The sequence below is a fragment of the Lepeophtheirus salmonis genome, chromosome 10 (genome assembly GCF_016086655.4).
Source record: "Lepeophtheirus salmonis chromosome 10, UVic_Lsal_1.4, whole genome shotgun sequence".
NCBI classification, from domain to species: Eukaryota; Metazoa; Arthropoda; class Copepoda; order Siphonostomatoida; family Caligidae; genus Lepeophtheirus; species Lepeophtheirus salmonis.
The window spans coordinates 4,916,091-4,936,962 of NC_052140.2; the positions used below are offsets into that span (position 1 = coordinate 4,916,091).

The following is a 20,872-nucleotide window of genomic DNA, read 5'->3' on the forward strand; positions in this document are numbered from 1 at the left end:
AGTTAACAGCAAATATAAACATTAGATAATAGAAAAACATAACATATATCAATTTTAATAGAAATAAATATTCAAAATCCAATATTATGAGCAATAGCTCGTAAATAATCAAAATTTTCACAATTCTCATAATCATATAAAATAGTCATAATATGTTGGTTACAATCACCACATCGTCTTCTTTGAAGAGGTGGAAGATGACCTTTAAGCTGTTGAATCATCTCTATGCGCATCAAGTTTTTTTCATCCTTTAAAAGTTCGAGAAACTTCCAGAGACATGAAGCAACTTGCAAGGAAAACCGACGGTGCCATCCTTCCATTATCAAGTATATTAATAACCTATATTAATCGCATAGAGATAATTCAACAACTTGCAGGTAATCATCCACTGTTCCAAGAAGGCGATAACGTGATTGTCACCAACGTATTATGACTATTTTAAGCAATTAAATCGACTTACTTTATTTTCGGCTTTCTATTTATAATTGGTTTATTAATATAGGTGGGAATTCACAAGGGGGGGGGGAACTCACTGGGGGGAATTTTCAGGATACCCTTTGATACAAAGCTATAAGCCAAGTGGCGAAACAAAAGTTTAAATATTGTTGGTCAAGAGAATACATTTTTGTCTAGTAGGGGAAGTTTACCTCTATAGGGCCTGTATAATTCAGCACGACTTGTCTGCTGAATCACGGCATTAGTATCGCAGTAAAACACATTAAAATAATAATTATGACTAGGAAACATTGGAATCCAAACTAAAAATAAAGTTTATTCCAAAGAGAATTTGAAATTTTCGTCAGAATTTTGACTTTCTCTTTGTGTTTAAAATTTGAGATCATGTCAGGCTTCGATGGGATAGAGGACACTCTAGTGGTTATTCTTGTACATCAAACAGTCCCTATTATAACAAAACTTACACTGTGTTTAGTTGTCAACTGTCGACGTTTTTGTTTCATTTCCCAAATCAAAACACTGATTAGAGGAGATGAACTGATCCCATAATCCGTGTTATGAACGTATATTGGTCGGATTAGCTCCTATTGTTAAGCTGTGAATAATTTAAAGAAACTATTGAATTGTTATGACTTTATCGTTAGGAAGAATTGGCTAACTATTATCAACTATGTTAGCCCCTTTTTCGGTTTATTTTGAGAAAATAGGTTGCAAGATTGAAAAGGCATTGATTTGAATATCAAAAATTGAATATACATATTTTAGTTACACTTTTGGGATAAAGATAAGGCAGTAAAGTATGAAATATTTTGACCCTTTGGATTTTGAGAGAATTGACAAAAAACCCAGTGTTATGGATGTTACAATGTCATGATATTACCCGTATATAACCTTTAAATTAAAAACAAAAACAAAAAACACCTGGGACGTCATCTGTGGTATAATAAAAAGTGACATCTTGCTTAGAGAAAAGAATACAAATATAACAATGAGTATAGTGGAGCTAGTAAGTGCATGTCAACAATTGATTTTATAGTGTTACTTCGATAAAGCTTTTTCATGTGAGGTTAGCATGGTTTACGTCTTTCATTTTGGAGCAGCTATGACTAGAAAAAATAGATGACTTTTTTTTTTTAATGTTTCGTCCAACTAAAACAAATTTTGATTTCTGTACGAGATAAAAATGAAGCTAAATGTGAAGAAAATAGACGAAATATGACGAAACAAGACACTGTTTTGGGGCCTAAACAACTTAATTTTATAAGAATAAAAACCCATATTTCTATATTTATTAATATTAATGAAAATAATCAACTATTGGTGTGTTTTTGAATATCAAAATGGTACCACGAAATAAAAGGACTTTTACTGGCTATCAAAAATCTCTCCCTCTAATGCCTAGTTTTATTACTTATAAGACCCTACGATTAAAAATATGTGATTACATTGATTACAGGAGAACCCTTAAAATTCAATCCATCCTGTGTATAGTATTTTCACGTGACGTCAGCATTGTTGATGACGACCATTTAAGGTTATAAACAACCAAATTTTATAAGAAAGAAACCCATTTTTCAGTAATATTAAGGAAAATAGTAAAGTATTTAAAAGTCTAAATGGGGCTAAATAACAGGACATTAATCTGTACTGAATATAAAAAATATTTATCTTTTATTTTTATTATACATATATCAGGTTTCTAATAAGCATTGAAAATATGCTATTACATCAATACACAAATCTAGAGATTTTATTGGGAGTTTTAGTATGTACATTGTACAAATTACTTTGATTTAGTTGAAATATTTATATTTCAACCATTGACATCAGAGTGCATTCAATGCAGGTGTAAAGTCTTTTTTATTCTTAAAGCCATTATTTGAAGCTTTATCAAGATTTAGGGGAAATTCGTCGTATTTATTGAATATAATATCAATTATGAGCTACCAAGATGGCGTCGATTTCAGTTATGTTGCAATTTGTTATGTAAGTGAAAATGTTTTATAGAAGCATTTAAAAATCCGTTAAAAATAAAATGGAGATACTTAGTCAAAATTCTGGAGAAGGAAATATATTTATAAACAAAACAAAAAGAGCCTCTTTTATATACATAAACAAATATTACTTCCTTATGACTCATATGCAATGTATTGTACATAAAGTATCTCAATCCTCAAGCCCAGAGCAATTCCTTTCTCTTTTGAAACGACTCAATTCTTCCGTTTTAACAATCCTTCTCTATCTTTTTTAAAACCATTCTCAGTCCTATCTTTTCATCAACTATATTGCTAATTGTTTGGGTAACTTCCCAAGCAAATCCTCATAGACCCTCCACAGATACTAGTGAATAATTTATGACTATTGGATTGATCTTATGTAATGTTTCATATTGTATATTTTTCAAGAGTAAAATTTAAGCGAGAGGTTTTGTGTGAACATTTATTTAACAAAATCATCTGAAAATAGCCCTCAGCTCGAAGAATTACCTCAATACGAGGCCTAAACCCCTTGCAGACCTTGACTATGTAGGTAGACTAGAGCTTGGTCCAATTGAGACTGGATACTCCAGCGAAGAGTAGCACACACTCTCTCCTCCTTATCGTCTGGAGGGGAGGGTGGCCACATGTTGAGGTCACAAAAGTACGGAAAGTTGTCTCTCAGGAAGGCCTGGGTCTTAGAGGCACGATGACATGGAGCTCCGCCTTGATTGAAAACAAGGTTGTCCTGAACCTTTCTCTCGCCCAATCAATATAGAACTTTATTATCCAGAAGTGTTCGATGTAAACATCTGCATTTAGCTGTTCCTTCCTCTCCACAAAAAAGGGATGGCTGACTCCACCACGCCCAAGACGTTCAGGCTGGATTCTTTTGTTCGGAAGATACGTCTCACTGAAGCTGAGACATAATTTGTATATTCCCTTGTGATGTAGCGGCCATTTGCTTATTCACAGTGGTATCACCGGCGAAAATTTTTTTTATCAGAAAAGGGAAAAACTTTGTGATAATTTTTTTTGCTCTTTCCAACTGTCTCAGCTTGCTCTGTTCAGAGATAAGATGTCTTGTTGTCCTCCTCCATGATTTTGCAACAATGTCATTCCGATTGAAGTATATTAAAATATGTACCACTAGATAAGATCAGTCCTGTATAACTTCTCTTATTATAGAACGAAATAAAGATGATAACATCTTTGTTAAATGAATATAAACACTGGTCAAGTTGCAACGACAAAAAGTATCGCACTCGTCATAAACAATATTTTCTACAGCTGTAGATTAATCCATCCTACTATCTACTTATGAAAATCGAATTTCATCACCCATTTTTTAACAACTTTTTTTACCTTTTTACTTTTGGGTAAAGAGATAAAATGTACTTTTATTTTAGAGCTTTTATTTATTCATTATAAACTTTTATCAATATACATAATATATATCTATCTATGTTAAAAACAAGATATTAGCTTTCTATTTTTGTTTGGAAAGTTAATTTGGTATCTGTACCAAGTTGACTACATCTATCATAATACTCATTATTTGGAAATTTGTAATTTTAAATACGCTAATGATTTATGAGTCAAAATTATTTTCATTTTTCTCATGATTTATAATTCAGGTATATTTTGATTGCACTATTCAAGGACTTCAACCACTACTCTATGCTGGGTATAGCCTATTTAAGAAACAATCCAGTTGTAATAAAAAACAATGCCAAATGAAAGCTGAATAATAAAAAAATTATAAATCAATTAGCAGGTCTTGATGACAGTCTCTTTTGGTAGATTCTAGAATTCCTTTCGAATCTTGAACATGAGCTCGTGTTTTGTGTTGCAGGAGTATCTGTAGATATGTCGCTCATCTGTGCATCACACACAGAAGTCCATGCGTTTGAGGTCAAACACAGGGTCCAATAAAGTAAAAAAAAAAAAAAATCTGACAATCAGGTAAAAGATGGTATTTTCTGTCAGAAGTTGAGCTCTTCGGATCTTGTACCAATTTGGATGCAAATCATCTGTGACACACTTCTTCATTAGCATTTAAAAAAAGTTGAGATCCTGGTTAATGTCCATCATCCATTTGTATAGCTCATCATCAATTATTTTTGGAAATTTGGAATTGAATTCTGATTGTTCTGGCAGCTTGAGCTCATTTTGTGATAACCATGCTTTTCTGCTGATTCATAATCACCTCCAGACTCTAACAGTTCCTTCCTGACTCTCCAAAAAAAGGACCTGTCAACGTTTAATAAATTAATAAATGTAATTTCAACATTGTCTCGTTGCTTCCTCTCACAGCTTCTTGCAGCGAATCTATTAAAGCTTCATGATAGATAAGGCATTATTTAATTATAGAATTAAAAACATCGAAGTATAAACTAACAACTAGTGCGTATGCTCATGATAGACAGAGAGTAACAATAAGGATTTGATCGGGTGTTATAACTGTAAATCCTTCTTGGACTTGAGTAGAATTGAGGATCGACTTCGTAGTTAATCCAGCCTATATGTCCTTGCTATATATGGAGTGGGATTTTGTTTATTTCTTTCCTCTCACGACTGCTTGCAGCTGATCTAACAAACAGCTCTACATCTAAGTTTCTTTCCTCACAAACACTTTAATAATTTTCTGGGTTACAATGTTCATTATTCGGTTTCTTTAATTTTGACATGCCGGCAGGATTTTATGTATCACTACTTATTGTTCTGTCTTCAAGTATTAAATGATAATCACAACAGGTTCCGTTCAGATTACCAACTAGAAAAAATTCATTCAAACTTTTAAGGACATGTTCTTCCTGATTTATAATCCAAGTTTCTTTTTATTGCATTTGCAGAGAATAAGAAACATACGAAAAGTTGATTAAAATTGGCAATTTTTATATTTATTTCCTTGTAGATATATATCAAAGATTATGTTTATCAAGCCAATGGATTTCATGTACTTATGTAGGTAGTTACAAATGTAATATTGCTAGAAACCATGTCTCCTTTTTTTATGAATTAACAAGGGTTAATAAATCTTAACTCCACCATTTATTTGGTTAAAAAATAAATATTTAATTAGCATTTTTGTTGTTGCAATGATTATATTATTATGTTGTACATTGGAGTGATTTTTGAAGCAGAAATTATCTAAATGAAAAATCTGAGACTTTAAATATTTTTATTATTATGAGAAAGGTTTGAAATGAATATATACCTACCTAGTTATGCTAATAATGTCATTAAAATACTTCATTACTTATTTTTTTAAAGTAAACTTTTATTAATTGCTCTTGAGACAATTAATTTAAGGTTTCTTCGTACAAAAAAGTCTTATCATCGATCTACGTAATTCTTTTAAATAACAACAATTTTTGCTATTTAAGAATTGCATTTAAATAAGAATTGCAACGGAACTAAACACTGTAGGTCGTTACTTTTATTGTCATAGTTGTAGAAAATATCACTTGTCGGTATGCTAAAGAAAAGAAAATGTACGTGGTAATCCTGACAATTTGAAAAATGGTTTAGGGAGAGCAGTTTAGCTTTAATGACGTATCCTTAAATCAGCTGCAATCAAGTGTAAAAAGGAAGTATGGGGAGAAGGACATAAACAAGGATATTGACAAGAATTATTCCGATGTAGATCCTCAATTCTACTCGGAGTTCAACAAGGATTTACAATTTTAACTCCGCTACGAATCCTCAAGGTTACTATGATGTATTAAATAAATGTGTACATACAATATTAACCTGATATTTAATCTGTTGTATATGATACTGAGTTATAGTCTATAGAATATGTCTATTTGAGTATATGTGCGTATGTAGTAGGAACCTGGTATTTATTTATCGAACATGTTCGAACATTCCATAGTGCAGCCACATCAAAGACGATCTACATTCCCGACGGCATTAAAATCTACAGCTTGTGACTATAATCAAGATGTATATTCACCTGGTCATTTTCCCTATTAATGATGCCGCAAACCCCACTTAAGACTACTACAGGTATGAATTCTAGTATACAGGAAAATTCTTTAGACTATTTGAAGAAATCGAGGTTGGTGTTCAAAGGACATGTTTATCGAGGATCGAAGCTTTGCTCTCAGTGTTAGACCGACAATGAACCGAGATCTGAACCGTCTAGTCTGGAGATCTTATTGGACCAATGGAGTTCCATTTTATCAAAATATGAAAAGGCTGATTATAAAGTTATTTTCGTTGGTGGAGAATATACTCGATAAGTAAATACCAGGTTCCTACAACATAGGTACGTCTGTCTATACTCTGTTACAAGGATGCGTAACTTCCATGATAAAGAGGGTCAAAAAAAATTTATTTTTATCATTCGAGGGCCACATGACCATTTTTTTCTTTTGTTTAAAAAAAAAAAATATTATTGATCTATTTGCGGGCCGTACTGAGTGAGGACGAGGGCCGTATGCGGTCCCAAGCTGGCAGTTGTCCATCCCTGCTCTAATAGACCTATTTTACAACTCAATATCTTATGTATAAACAACAGATTAGATGTCAAGTTAATATTGTATGTACATATTTATTTAATGAGCGCACACGAATTTATATTCAAGTTTTGAATTTAATGAAATGTTATAGAAAAGGAAGTTTTAATAATAATAAGGGTAAACTCTTAGGGGGAAAATCATTCTTCAGATGATTGAGTTAAAAAAAAACCAGGCAAGCTAAAAAATACTCGTAAATTAAATCTAGTGACATCTAAAGCATTAAACCAAGTAGCGAAACGCGACCGTTAGTCTAAGGATATACAATGGTGTAGCGTTATAACACTTTTTTGCAAGATGTCCCTTTTTACATGACGTAACTCATCATTTTTCTTACTACGTCGGAGTTTTCAATTATACATTTATGATTTATTGACTCTTATTATAATAATAAATTATTGTCAGAGGTGGGAACTTGGACTCCATGGTTTAATATAAATCAATTATATATGAAAAATAACGCAGAATAAACATCATAATCTTTAAACAAAAATAAACAATTATTGGGTTAACAAACCTCACTATTATAAAAATCTTCTCTAGTTGAGCTAAGTCTGTCTTCTGGATTTCGAATGAGCATCTTCTAAAAAGTAAAATATATTAGATTACATAGTAACTCCTAATTATATATCCAACTAAATAATAGCTCTAGTGAATAAATAAAAGTTTATGTACAACAATACATTTTTCAGCTATTGATCACGTGGGTCCTCGTTTCACTACTTGAGTCACATCTATCTAGCATCTGTGGAGAGTTACTCACCAAACGTGAAGGTATTTGGGACGGGGAGTTGCTATGTCATAAAAGTCGTTTGAGTGAGTTGATGTGAGTTTGTTTTGTGAAAACTGACCTAATCAAGTATCCCTCTGTTGGCGCAGTTTTGGCTCAATAAATCCGAGTTTTGGCGCTAATTAATTACTGTAGATGAACCTTGGATACACCAATATACGCCTGAAATAAAATAAAAATACAGTCCAAACAGTGGACTGAATAGGTTTTTGTCAAAATGAATGGTGAACAATGATTTTGCAGGGGAAAAAACGAGCATTAGTTGTACGGGTTAGAAAGATGGGAGCATCGCTGGGAGAGGTATGTAGAGTTACAAAGATACCATGTTGAAAAATAAGAAAAAATGTTGTGTATCCTTGTTAGGTCAGAAACTTTTAAGATCACTGTCGTAAGTAAACAACGGTCTTGCCTTAGTATTGAAAGGTTTCAATAATTTGTCGTCGCTGTCTCCAATTTTGAAGTAGGATGAGATGGAGGGGATGTAGCCCCCCCAAAAAAAAAAAAAAAAAGGAATGTTTGCTTTTTACCATCAATTTTTTTCGTTATTTGCTCCCCCCTCCCCCAAAAAAAAAGAAATATATCTCTATATAATCCTGCGGACGTCCCTGAACAAAGATTTAATAGTAGGTCCATTTTTGTATTTCTTTTTGGAAGCAAGGTTGCGAGATACCATAAAGTTAACGACTTGATGTATTAGTTAAAAGAGTCCATGAATCCATTTCAATTTGTTATCATGTATTTCTCAATTCTACCTACTTCCAACCCATTACTAGGGAACGGATTTGGATTTATATAATTACATCTTGTACACCCTTATCTATGTATATTGTACATAATATATGCTTTTTGTAAATGTCTTATTTTTACAAGATGGATTGATAATACTTATTATTTACCTCCTCTTAAAGATAAATAAATGTACATTTGTACCTTGTGAACACAAAAGCAAGCTAGTATGATTTTTCTCAAAATTGATATTGAATTAGATACATTTGTATTATTCGGTGAATTATCTTTCATTTCTATGCACAAAATATTCTTATTCCCCCACTGGAGTCGCCGCAAATTCCACATAGAACAGGGCAAATGGATTCTCAAATAAAATAATGAGACACTGACAGATTATATATTTGAAAAGGGCCATATGGGTGCCCATATAAGTCTCATGGATCAAATAAAGTTTCTAAATTATAGCTAAAATTATTTCCTATTTTCAATCATCCCACAAATTTGAATAGACACTATAATATATGTCTATATAAATATACTAATGAAAGGCACAATTATATTGCTATCAGAACAGCTTTAGAAAATAAAAAAGCTTGTTCAGATTACCAATTAGAAAAACTACTCCCACTTTGTATGATATATTTTATACACCTCTGCTTATATACTAGGCTTTAATTTATTATTGCAATTTTATAATCAACCTTTATAAACATTTTTACAGTATTTAGGCTTTAGCATGTACATATATAATAGCATTATAGGTACGTATAACTTACCCCTCGACAACAACGCAATAGCAAATAGTTGCCATCTTTTTTCGTTGTCCAAGTAACATAGAAACAATATACCTTTATTAGGGACTCATTAAAGAAAATATTTATCAATTATAAATAAATATAACTTCTATTCATAGAGAGATTGACTATTTTTTCATCAATTATCATCTCATTCATTCCATTAAGTTCTCTTTAATTGATTCTCATCGTACAACATCTATTTTTTTATTTTGTTTCTTTCAAGATATTTATTAATTAATTTAGATATAAATAAATATATGGACGACCGTTCCGTCCCTTTATGTCAATGGAACTTCATCAAAGCGAGGGTTTTCCTCTTTTATCACCTCATTGGTTATTTTTTTATTATTCTTCTTAAGAGTGATACTGCTACTGGTTTGACTACTAATCAACTTTCCATGCTGATAGGAAGATCCTCTTCGAATCGAAGATTTTTTCACCATTTTTTTAACACTTTTCCATTTTGATTTCTCTTCATTTTCATCCTCTGACATGGTTGATGACCGAACGCCTTCCTGTTGAAGTGCCATACTGTTGCTTCCTTTCTGCATGCAGCAGCAACGTTGGAAAAGAAAGTGGATGGCAAGTCTATATTTATCATTAGATATGACATATATAACTGGGTTCATGATGACAGTGAGCCAGTTAACAATGTAAGTGATGATGTGGAGATGCGGCATTGTTTCGTCCCCATCAAACTGTAATAAAGGAATCATAAAGCATCATAATTTGCTGAAAGACAGAGTACAAGGTACACGGCTCTCATATCTCACACACTTTAATCAATCTCACTTTGATTGGTAATCAAAAAATTTCATAATATCTTATATAGAACCACAATTTTACAAATGGAAGCCAATAAAGACCTCAAAACAAGGTCGCCAAAATTTTCGTTTCGTTTTCCCATAGATATACGAATTCACCTTTTAAACGATTCTAAGCTAATGAATTCCGCTTAGCTAGAAACTGAATATAGATAGCAGTAAAAACATGGGCTGAAAAGTACCTGCTTTCAAACATAACGGCGCTATTTTTATTTAATTCGCCTAATTTTCAGTTTGTACCGAGCTTTAAAAGACAGCTCTCAAAATTTCATGACAATATGTAGTTTAGTTTGTGAGTTACAAGTGTGACGCTACTTTTTTCATTTCCAAAACCATGGATCAAAAACAATTTCGTGTTTTAATTTTACACTACTTTTTGATGGGGAAAAATAATCTTGAAGCTGAGAAATGATTCTGAAATGTGTTATGGGGACTCCGCTCCAAAGAGAATTTTAAAAAATGAAAAAAAAATAATAATAATAATTTAAAAAAACAAACAAATAATGAACGAAAAAAGCATGTTTTTTGTTAAGTCCGTAACTTTATGGTCCATATATTAGGGTTTTTTTTTTAAATTATCGGACTTGTACACATATGCAACAGACCGATAGACTTTAAATTTTTTCTTATTTTTTATTAATGTTTCTTATTTGAAGCAGGTAAAATGATACGAAGACTTACATATTGGCAGTACAAAAGTTAATAACGTGTTTACAATTGTATCTCTTTACTGGCATTTTCTCCCCTAAAAACAACAAGCATATTAAATCACAGATCCTAAAAGAAAATTGTTGAAGTTTGAAGATTATATTATTAATAGTTTTTAAACCGAAACATGACTTTAAATATCTTTGGTTGGATCAGTTTGGCAATTTAATTACTTAAAAACTTCATGGATGCAATTAAAAATGCATATAAGGTCCGTCAACATAAAAACAAGCTAGAATAATTTTCTACAAATTGAGTGTGGATTACATTTACATTCTTTGACAAATTATCACCTAATTGTTTTTACAATCTGTTGGTACAAACCATTTGGAGGCGTTAAAAATTGAACTTAAAGTAAGATTATTGATCATCACAATTAAAGAATGAGAAATAGTTATATTTAATCTGAAAGGCAATATCGAGACCAATATAAGACTATTAAATCAAATAAAGATTTAAAACTATAGTTAACCTTTCTGAGTATCTTATCTAATTCCAGAAATTTGAGTATAAAGCCTATAGTGGACTCAAATATGGGCTACAATGAAAAAAATTAACTGGTATTTTCTCTTTTTCTAGATTTTTGTTCAAGATTATTTTTATATTGACTCACGACATATATCTATAATTAATGGATCATGAAATTTAAAAAATGCAAATTTCTTACAACTTTGATAATGGCTGCAGGAAAATAGGAAAGTGCGAAGCAAAAGAATATAGTACACATCATTTTTGTCAACTTTTGCTCTCTTTTCTTGAGTGCTTTGCTTGGATTTGAAACGTACTGAGCCATTCGTCGACGAACCATGGCAACCTATGATCATCAGTAAGGTCAATAAAAAAGAATTAGGGATAAAATAACTAATTACCTTTACAAAAATCATGGTATTTGCAATAAAGAGAGTAAATGATGGCAATAATAGTCCAAGGAGCAGGAAGAAAATTTTGGGACTTGACCCATGAGTTTCCTACATAGGAAAAATAGAAGAACAATTCAGCTGATTAAACCTACGTGCATTATTCGCATATTTAAGGATGTGAAAACTGTCAAAATCATGGTTAATACAGAGGGAAAAATAATTAATAAGCTCACAAGCTACCAATATGTACTTTTTTTTATCTGAATGCTCGAAAGGATTTTGTTAATTATCTAATTAACAACTAATAATGTTATTTCAACGAACCTGTATGGTGCATGATCGAGTGTGACATTCAAGGTCATGAGATCCCCAGATTCCAAAGAGTGATGGACAGAGTAACAGTACGGGACTGACCCAGCAAAATATAATCATGATTTTTGTTCTCGCTCGGGAGAATATTTGAGAGGATCTATCCGGGAAATAGATCATGACCCACCTGGGGAGAGGGAAATAATTATAAAAGCCACTATAATATTTGTACTTATTACAGTCAAACCTGCCTAATGGGCACCTATTTTAAGCGTGTCACCACACTATGCGGCCTTATCCAGTTTTCAAATTTAGAATACTTACAAAAAAAATAAACCTGGTTTTAGAGGTTACTTTTTCAGCTTCTCTTGCCTGATCACCTAGTATTGGTTTGACTGTAATTAAAGTAGCAACTACCTGTGGATAGTAACAGCAAGGAGTGAGAAAAGTGTGACGGCTGAATTCCCATAGAAAATGAGAGGAAACAAGCGACAAAGGGTTTCTCCAACAATCCAGTCTCTGGAATGTAATAAGGTATTGTAACTGTTATTATGACATATTTTAAGATAAATTACTCGGAAAAAAACCGAATGGCTAATATCGGAAGAGTTAATGAACTGAACAATAGATCCGAGGTCGTTAATGAAAGAATGAATGGAGTTGTAACGTCATAACGAAGCTTTTTATAGTTTAAAGATGCCAAAACAATGACAAGGTTGAGGGAAAATCCAAGAAATCCAATAAGAGTAGCAGAAATGCCGGCCAATTTACTATCGAATCCAGAAAAGACATAGGCATTCGATGGACCCGAACAATTTGGAAGCATTTTTTTAGTTTAGTGTTCAGGAGATATTGAATCGATAGTTATTGAGGTTATTAGATCAAGGACTCGAAGATGTTTTGAATATAAAAAAACTTATTAAATCTTCATTGCCTGATTGTTTTTGCAAGAGTGCAGTTGCATTAGACAATATAGGTGGATATTCCTTGTAAAATCATCACAAACCACTGTCTTTAATCATGGGAAACAATTAAATTAATTATGAACCACTTCTAGTGAAAAAGAACTGTCTAATTGATCTGAGTAGTATTAGAGTTATTTTTTTCATTACTCCACTTATCACAGGACTTCCGCTATGAGTTCACCGTAATATATATAATGTGTATGTACACTGTTCACCTATCAGCACAACTTGTAACATTAAATACTTTAATGTTTCTCTATCAAATGCTAGTTATCTACGATTGTAAAATATGCACAATACAAATCAATATTACCTAACTTCTTTGTAGATAAAGAAAACATTCATAGGCAGTTTTATAACGGTTGCAAATAAAAACTTAACAGGGGTAATTTAGGAATGTATGTCCATTAATAGAGTTGTATAAAATATGACCTACTGGTATATAAAAACAAAAATACACGCCGTATATGGGAAGGACATTTACCATCTATTGGAATTTGGAGACATCGTAAATCGACTTACTTGAGGCCCAAATCTGCTCCCTGATGGCCTTCTGGGACAATTCTGTACGGAGGGAGTGCTGCTTTCTCAATACTCTTCTCGTATTGTGTGCTCAAAGTGGCGAGATGGACAATTTTTTTCTAGGCAATCGACATCTAATTATGTTTTCTAAAACATTGCTCATAAGACAATTATACAAAAATGAGTCTTAACATCTCAAAATTTGCAAAATAGAGATGATTAAATAATAACAGTTGGCCCGGTACACTGAAATTAGTTCGATGTCAATCCTCAATACTACATCAAGTCCAACAAGGAATCACACTTTTAACCAGAGGTGTATAAAATATGACCTAGAAAGCGGAGGCTATTTTTTCCATTTGCCAATCTGAAATGCTCTTTTATTTTCCAAAGCTGCTATCATTAATATTTAATTATTGAAGATAGAACATCTAAGTATAAAGTAATAACTAGTAGTTGTGTTCATGAAAAATGGAGAGAAACAGCTTGATTGAGAGTGCTAAGCGTAGATCTTTGTGGGCCTCGTAGTAGAATTGTGGATCGAAATTGAAGTAATTCCAGTCTATATGTCTTAGCTAAATACGGTGTGGGATTTGTGTTTATCTCCTTCCTCTCACAGCTGCTTGTAGCTGATCAATACAACGTCATGGCAGCAAAGCTGCTCTCCTCCGAAAGATTCTTCAAATTATCAAGATTATAACACGTTCACTGAATTTTGCGTTCTTTTATTTTTACATACCAGAAGGACATATTATATGATCTGTGTTTATAACTCCCGAGCAAATCCTCATTGTTACTCTCCGTCTTTCATGTGCACAAACACACTAGTTATTACTTTATACTTAAAAGTTTCATCCTCAAGAATTAAATAATAAGGATAACAGCTTTAGAAAATATAAACAATGTTCAAGATGCAACTACAAAAAGCCTCACAAGCGTTCAATGTAATATTTTTTACAACCCAATACATAGGAATGGTTTTGTTTCTTTTTGTATGTTTCCTTTCAATTTTTTTTTTTTTTTTTTTTTTTGGGGTCCAAGACTTTTTTCCCGGAGTGTTATTGATCAATGTATAGAAATTGCAAAGGTTCTTAAATTTTATAATTTTCAAAAAAAAGTTATACATGAAAATAGAACAGTTTATAATGAATAACTTATTTAAATGAATAAAAAATCTTTCAAAAATTTAAATATGGTCTCCCTCTTAAAACGTTATTGGTTATACAAAGTAATTTTATTTTTTTATTTTTGTACAAGGAACAATCAATTTATTAGAAAACTATATAAAAAACTTTAGAGCATTTTGAAAGATGATTTTTTTATTTAAAAACCATTTATTTATTTTAAAATGCTGTATTGTGACAAAGAAAGTTAATAATTTGTGTCATTTTTAAGTAAAACTGAATTCATTTACACTTCAAGCAATCAATTTTGGAAAAAAGGTCAAAAGTATTTACCCTAGAGTACACTATTTGTGATAAATCCTATTTATTTATGGTTATTGTCATGATTGACATTATTTCTTCTCCAATTATAAGATGTGATGTGTCAACATAAAAAATAATCTGGAACAAATATCAATAGAAAATGAAAACGACAATGTATTTTTACTTCATATACGTATACATATTAAAGTCAATTATAGGCCTTGTGCTCAAATTTGTGGGATGAGTTAACATACCTAATGTTAGCTGTAGTTTATAATCTTTAAATCTTTATTTGATTGAATACACTTAAATTGACCCCGATATGGTATTTCAAGTAAAACACCATTTCTAATTCTCTTATGGAAACGATCAATGTTGGTAGGTTTAATTCCAATTTGCAACACACTAATAAAAATGATTTGTTCATAGAAAGTGACGATAATTCGTCTAAGAATACAAATGTAATCCACGCTCATTTTTGAGAAAAGAAAATTGCAGTTTTCTTTTATTGTAAAATAATCATGGAAAATATATAGTTGTTAAATCTTTTGTATTATGAATTCCAGATTTTAAAAAATAGCGGAACTTTTTTATATTTTAACGTAACCTCTTAAAGGTATCATAATAATAGTATTATGTGATATTCTTATTAATCAAATTAACTCATTTTTATAAATGTTTAAAAAACTTTTAATAAGGAACTTTGAATGCATAAACTAACTTTCTAACAAAATAATAATAATAAAATCCACCATATAATGAGACTTCCTTCATTATTTGAAAGGGATAAAAAAGTAGAAAACGTGAAGAATAGGTACTTTTACATTATTCTTCATCAAATAAGTATCTATTTTTTTTTTATAATTCCTGAGTTGTCAATATTTTTCCCTTCTTACAGAAAATTAATGGATGGCCTCCGATGCATCGACAACTTTACATTTCGCTGCTTGGATCGTGAGCATAGAGCCTATTTCAATACTCTTTACGCAGGGACTACTCAAGTGATTGTGGATCTTTGTACTGAGGGCTCCTATCAAACAGGTAATAATTAATTCAATTACTAAATCCTACTGTTAGATCACACATAGAAATGGTTTCCTAATCAGTCTTTCTTATAATCGGTCTTATGTTTTTTACTATTCAACGTTCCTACACGGCTAACTTTTTGAAATAAACTAAGATGTTGTTTATTTTCCTTTCATTTATTTTTATTAATTTTCATAAGTTGACTCTTGTATGACTTAAAGTATTGTTGAAATCCCCAAAACGCTTCTAGACTTCAGGACACGCTTCTCGGTAAGTTTTTTACGCACCATAAATCTGCATTATGAAACCTATAGTCCTACGGTCTAGCTTTATTTTTATTTTATTCCCTCTTAGCTAGGATTGAAGAATATAAAAACGAAGAAAAAAAATATTAATAGCTAAAAAGTATAATACTCATATAGGTTCTAGCCACACACCTACTACTTTAAACTTTAGGTATACATATTATGCCTTTGAAAGAGGTTATGATAAAACTCAAAAGCTGAAACATCATTTCAGCTGTTGTCGTTACCATAAAAGACCGATCCTTGGATAGACAGTTTTCATTAGCACCGGCCTAGTAGGACTGCGGTCTTTTTAGTTTTTTTAGACCGATCCAACACTACTAAATCCGAATGATTCTCAGGGCTCTGAAGTTTTTAAACTAATTCAGCGTGAGATTGTTATCAACTCATTCAACTGGGAATCTCCAGTTTTTAAATAAACTATGACTATGAGATACACTTACAATGAGTGGAGGAAAAAAACAACAAATACATTAGTCGTCATAACAAACATAGCTACGCAAACTAAATATATCATGTATATTATCTCGAAATTTGAACATTTTGAACTTTTTTCGAGAAATGAGATCAATAATAAGGTCGATAATGATTTGAAACCGATGAAAAAATATAAATGACTAAAAAAAACTGAAAAAATAACAGTAATCGGAAAGATTTTATGAAATATTACCTTGTGAAAATTCAATTTTGATTTTTTTTTAAATTTTCGTTTGATTGGTTAGATGGAGTTGCACTGATTAAGTATAAGAAAATATTATAATATTACAATTACTCCATCTGACCTAGGAATTTTTTGGTGAAATCTATATACATAATGTATATTTCTTTCTCTAGGAATCAACAGGGCGCGAACGTACACATATTATCCTTTGATCGGTAGTACAATCTTCCTTATTAAAGTGTTTTTGCTGATGACTTTGTTGAACATGATCCCTTTTTTTTTTGTAACAAAATGTATTATGGATATATAGAGCATTTTCCCTGTGTTGCAGAATCTATGATCAAATCTGTATTCTTATTTGATATGATATTTATTCCGTCTTCTACCTCATTTGTTGAGTATGTGCTTCAGGACATAAAGGTTCAGTGTTATTTCCAGAATTTAGTATACTATTCTTTAGTATAGGTGTTGAATGGGGTTTCATTCAAAAATGGTGATTTTAAATCACCCATTTATACTGTCATTATTCATGATAAGAGTACAAATCTGTAGCGTGATGTTGGGTGGAAATAGGTATTTGCAAATTAAAAAATATCCATATCCTTAAGATAGTGCAAATATAATAAGCTGGTTGAATAACCTAGTTCGTAGACCAGTTACAAATAAACAAAAATAACCGATCTTACGTTTTTTACGCATGACGGAGTCACTATCATTTTTTATGTAAAAAAGGTCCCTTTAAATTGTGTTGGATCGGCCTTAAAAAACTGCAGTACTACTAGCCCTGTTCTGAATATTTTTTTCAATTCTATGACCCGTCCTTATTGGTCTTTTATGATAACTAGTATTTTTGGGGTTGGCTCTGAAAATTCTAGACCGGTTTGAAACCGTTATGGACTGACCATAGAGAAAGAAAAATATAGAGGGGATAAAGTATGCGAAATACTGTTCTATTGGTTTCAGCTATTAACTTTAATATGCTCTTCGAAAAACATTCTGACGAAACTGCCATAAAAAAACTCGATTTTGGATCTATTCTCAACACTAATAATTATGTCCTTTCAGCAGTTGAAGTTTTATCATAACCTCATTTAAAGATACGTCTGGCTAGAACATATAATACTCAAGCATTTTACATTCTAGCTATCATTCATTCTTTTTTTTGTTTTTATTTTCTTCAATCCTAGATAGGAATTAAGACAATAAATAAATACCAAGGACTGTTGGAGTCAGGGACCGACTCATCTGTCCTTACTACTGTTGGATGGTGAAAAGGCCAAAAGATAAGAAAAAAAGAGATTGAAGGGGAGATTGATTAGAAATGCTCTTCTAGGACCGATCCATCAACACTCAAGCACCATTATGTGGGACTCCCCCTGGCTGGGGGCTCTGCAGGATTATATATATTTTTTTTGGGGGAGAAGGGGGGTGGGGGGTGCTTCGTTTTGGGACTTTTTAGAAAAAAAAATTTAGGAAATTTTAATTTCAATTATAAATATTTTTTGAAATTTTTCAAAAATGTTGAGCGCCATTCACAAAAAAATTAAATTTGTCGAAAATAATTTAAAATATTACATTTTTTGGAAAAAAAATCAAAAATTCTCAAAAAATTATTTTTGTATTTTTTTCCGATAATTAACACCTGTTGACAAAAAAAAATCAAATTTAAAAACAAAAGAATTTCTAGTTAGAATTCCAATGTTAAATTTTTCGGATTTTTTTTTCAAAAAATCACAGCCATTTATAAAAAAGTAATTTTTTTGGAAAATAATTTCAAAACTATAATTTTAAACAAAATTAAATTTTTCGGAGAAAAATTTGAAAAATCTATAGCTATGGAAAAATTATATTAAATTTTCTAGCAAAAACTTCTTAATTTTCCCTTTGGGGAAGGGCTATAGCCCACCCCTTGCATACCCCACTTTCTGGATTCTAAATAATATTTCATTGTTATAATTGTTATATATTGTCTAGATAATTTATATAATTATTATATACTATCTAGATTATCTTCGACATGCACCCTGCATGAGAGAAGTACAGAATGGATATGAGAGATGTGCCGCAGACTATCAATATCGAATCAAGAATCTCAACAGCAAACAAGAGAATGGGGGTGACAATGAGAGAAACGTGAAACTTCTTTGCTGCTCCTTTCAAAATTACTTATTTTGCTCAGAGAGGATCGTCAACTCCACCTGTGGTCCTGAAACTGCTCGCTTCACCAAGAGTTTTCTTGATAGAATGTCAGGTCCATTAATACAGGTAATTTGATATTTATTTGTGTAAGTTTCCACATCTACTGTACATTTACAAAAAAAAAACCGTGTATGCTTAATGCGGTCTACCACATATATCATCTGTGTATATGCAATTTATTTTTAAGAACTTTGCTTATCATAATTTTCAAGCCTCAACAACTCACCCTATCAAAATGACGAGGTTTTGTGATTTAAAAGTTTCTTTTTTGGGGAAGAGAAAAGCTCTGAATCGTAACTATATTACAAAAACGTTATAAAAAAGCTATATAGACTATATATAGCTATATATAATTGAAAATTATAATGGTCATTTTCATTTTCTAAGGGGTAAATAACAATAATAAACGTGGGTTTGGTTATCTTATAGAAATACGCTTCTAATAAAATATTACGAAGCAATATTGGTATACAGTATCGAATAAAATACAATGTAAGATTATAAAATTAAAACTCGTGTAAAAAAAAATATGTGAATGATGGTCTGGGACTAATTAAGAGAGCAGATCTTGACTTATTTGACTAACAACTATATGATTTCGGACCTTTTTCTGTTTCTTTTTGGATGAAAAATTGACAGCTGACAACAAATTATGTGGCGTTTTTTGTGTGTTAGTGAGGTAACAGCGTGATACACTTATTACACGTACGATAGATGTGGAAACTTACCTTAAGACGTAATAATATATACATACATAAATCTCCTTGGAAGGAATATTTAATGAAGGGATTAAGAGAAATTAAAATTCTTTATTCATCCATCCATCCTTAATATGAACTTTGATTAAAATTCTTGACAGCTTCTAGTCATTGTCCTCATAATCCCTTCACGTTAAAAATGATTCATATTTTTCTTATCTTTTTCTTTTAATTACAGGGACATTGTCAGGCCTATGAGCAGGGTCTGAATGAAAATTGTTTCTCAGAGAATTACTCTGACTCAGGCTATTCCCCTTCCTCCTCTTCCGGATCATCTTCATCGTCGGAACAATCCAGGGGCTCTCTACAAAACCCATTTTCTTCATCTGCGCCATCCTTGCAAACGTATTTCCCTCATCTTATCCTTCTCCTTACTATTCATCCTATTGTTCGACTTCTGACAGTCTCCCGCACCTAGACAACGTTACTAATCATTATACACTGTCTTATTCCTATAATGACCTCAATTTTACTACAATAATTATAATCAATAGGTCATGACTACAACCCTGCGTTTTTATTTATATTTCGCATAAGAAATTCTTTTTATATAATTAATGAGTTACAAATCAATCCATACATCCATAAATACATTTCATATAATACATATTAATTAATTAATGAACCATGCATATTATAATTACCTCTTCTCTAAAGGAAGAACAAGAAATCAGTATTTAGACATTAATAGAATATACTAATAAAGTAAAAAAAAATTGTTAAATATATTACACACTTAGAATTGTTGATATGTTATTATTTATTTAAATATAAACCCAGGTACGCTGCTGTAAGCCCTAGTTCTTTTCATGGGTGTTTATCCAACAAAATAATGGTCCTAATACAGGGCTCGGCCATGGATTATTTAAGTAATCCATGGGTAATCATGTACATTTGTTGAGTGTTTCATGATATTTAATTAGATCAGCTGCAAGCAGTCGTGAGAGGATTGAAATAAATATAAATCTCACTCCTTATAAAGCAAATACTTACGACAAGTTGCCTCATGTATTATGCGTGTACATTGTACATAT

At 31.5% G+C, this 20,872-nt stretch overlaps 2 protein-coding genes across 9 annotated transcripts in view; one reads left to right on the forward strand and one right to left on the reverse strand.

Annotated features, from left to right (window-relative positions):
• Positions 1-20,580, forward strand: part of LOC121125239 (uncharacterized) — an 86,434-nt gene extending 65,854 nt beyond the window's left edge. For 7 of the 8 annotated variants that reach the window (XM_040720389.2, XM_071891290.1, XM_071891291.1 and 4 more), the window contains 3 exons: positions 15,788-15,930; positions 18,887-19,146; positions 20,017-20,580. In XM_040720389.2, coding sequence (XP_040576323.1) covers positions 15,788-15,930; positions 18,887-19,146; positions 20,017-20,256 — 643 coding nt within the window. In that variant the 3' untranslated portion in view covers positions 20,257-20,580. Of the gene's footprint in view, positions 1-15,529; positions 15,704-15,787; positions 15,931-18,886; positions 19,147-20,016 lie in introns of those variants that run through there. The other variant, XM_040720393.2, reaches the window with a different exon arrangement.
• Positions 9,466-13,491, reverse strand: LOC121125238 (protein trapped in endoderm-1). Its single transcript, XM_040720388.2, has 6 exons — positions 12,551-13,491; positions 12,393-12,494; positions 11,991-12,162; positions 11,676-11,774; positions 11,474-11,620; positions 9,466-9,972 (listed from the first exon to the last, which is right to left on the reverse strand). Exons 1-6 carry the CDS (start codon positions 12,799-12,801, stop codon positions 9,553-9,555), a joined length of 1,191 nt encoding a protein of 396 aa, XP_040576322.1. The 5' UTR covers positions 12,802-13,491; the 3' UTR covers positions 9,466-9,552.
• Positions 20,581-20,872: the final 292 nt, after the last annotated feature.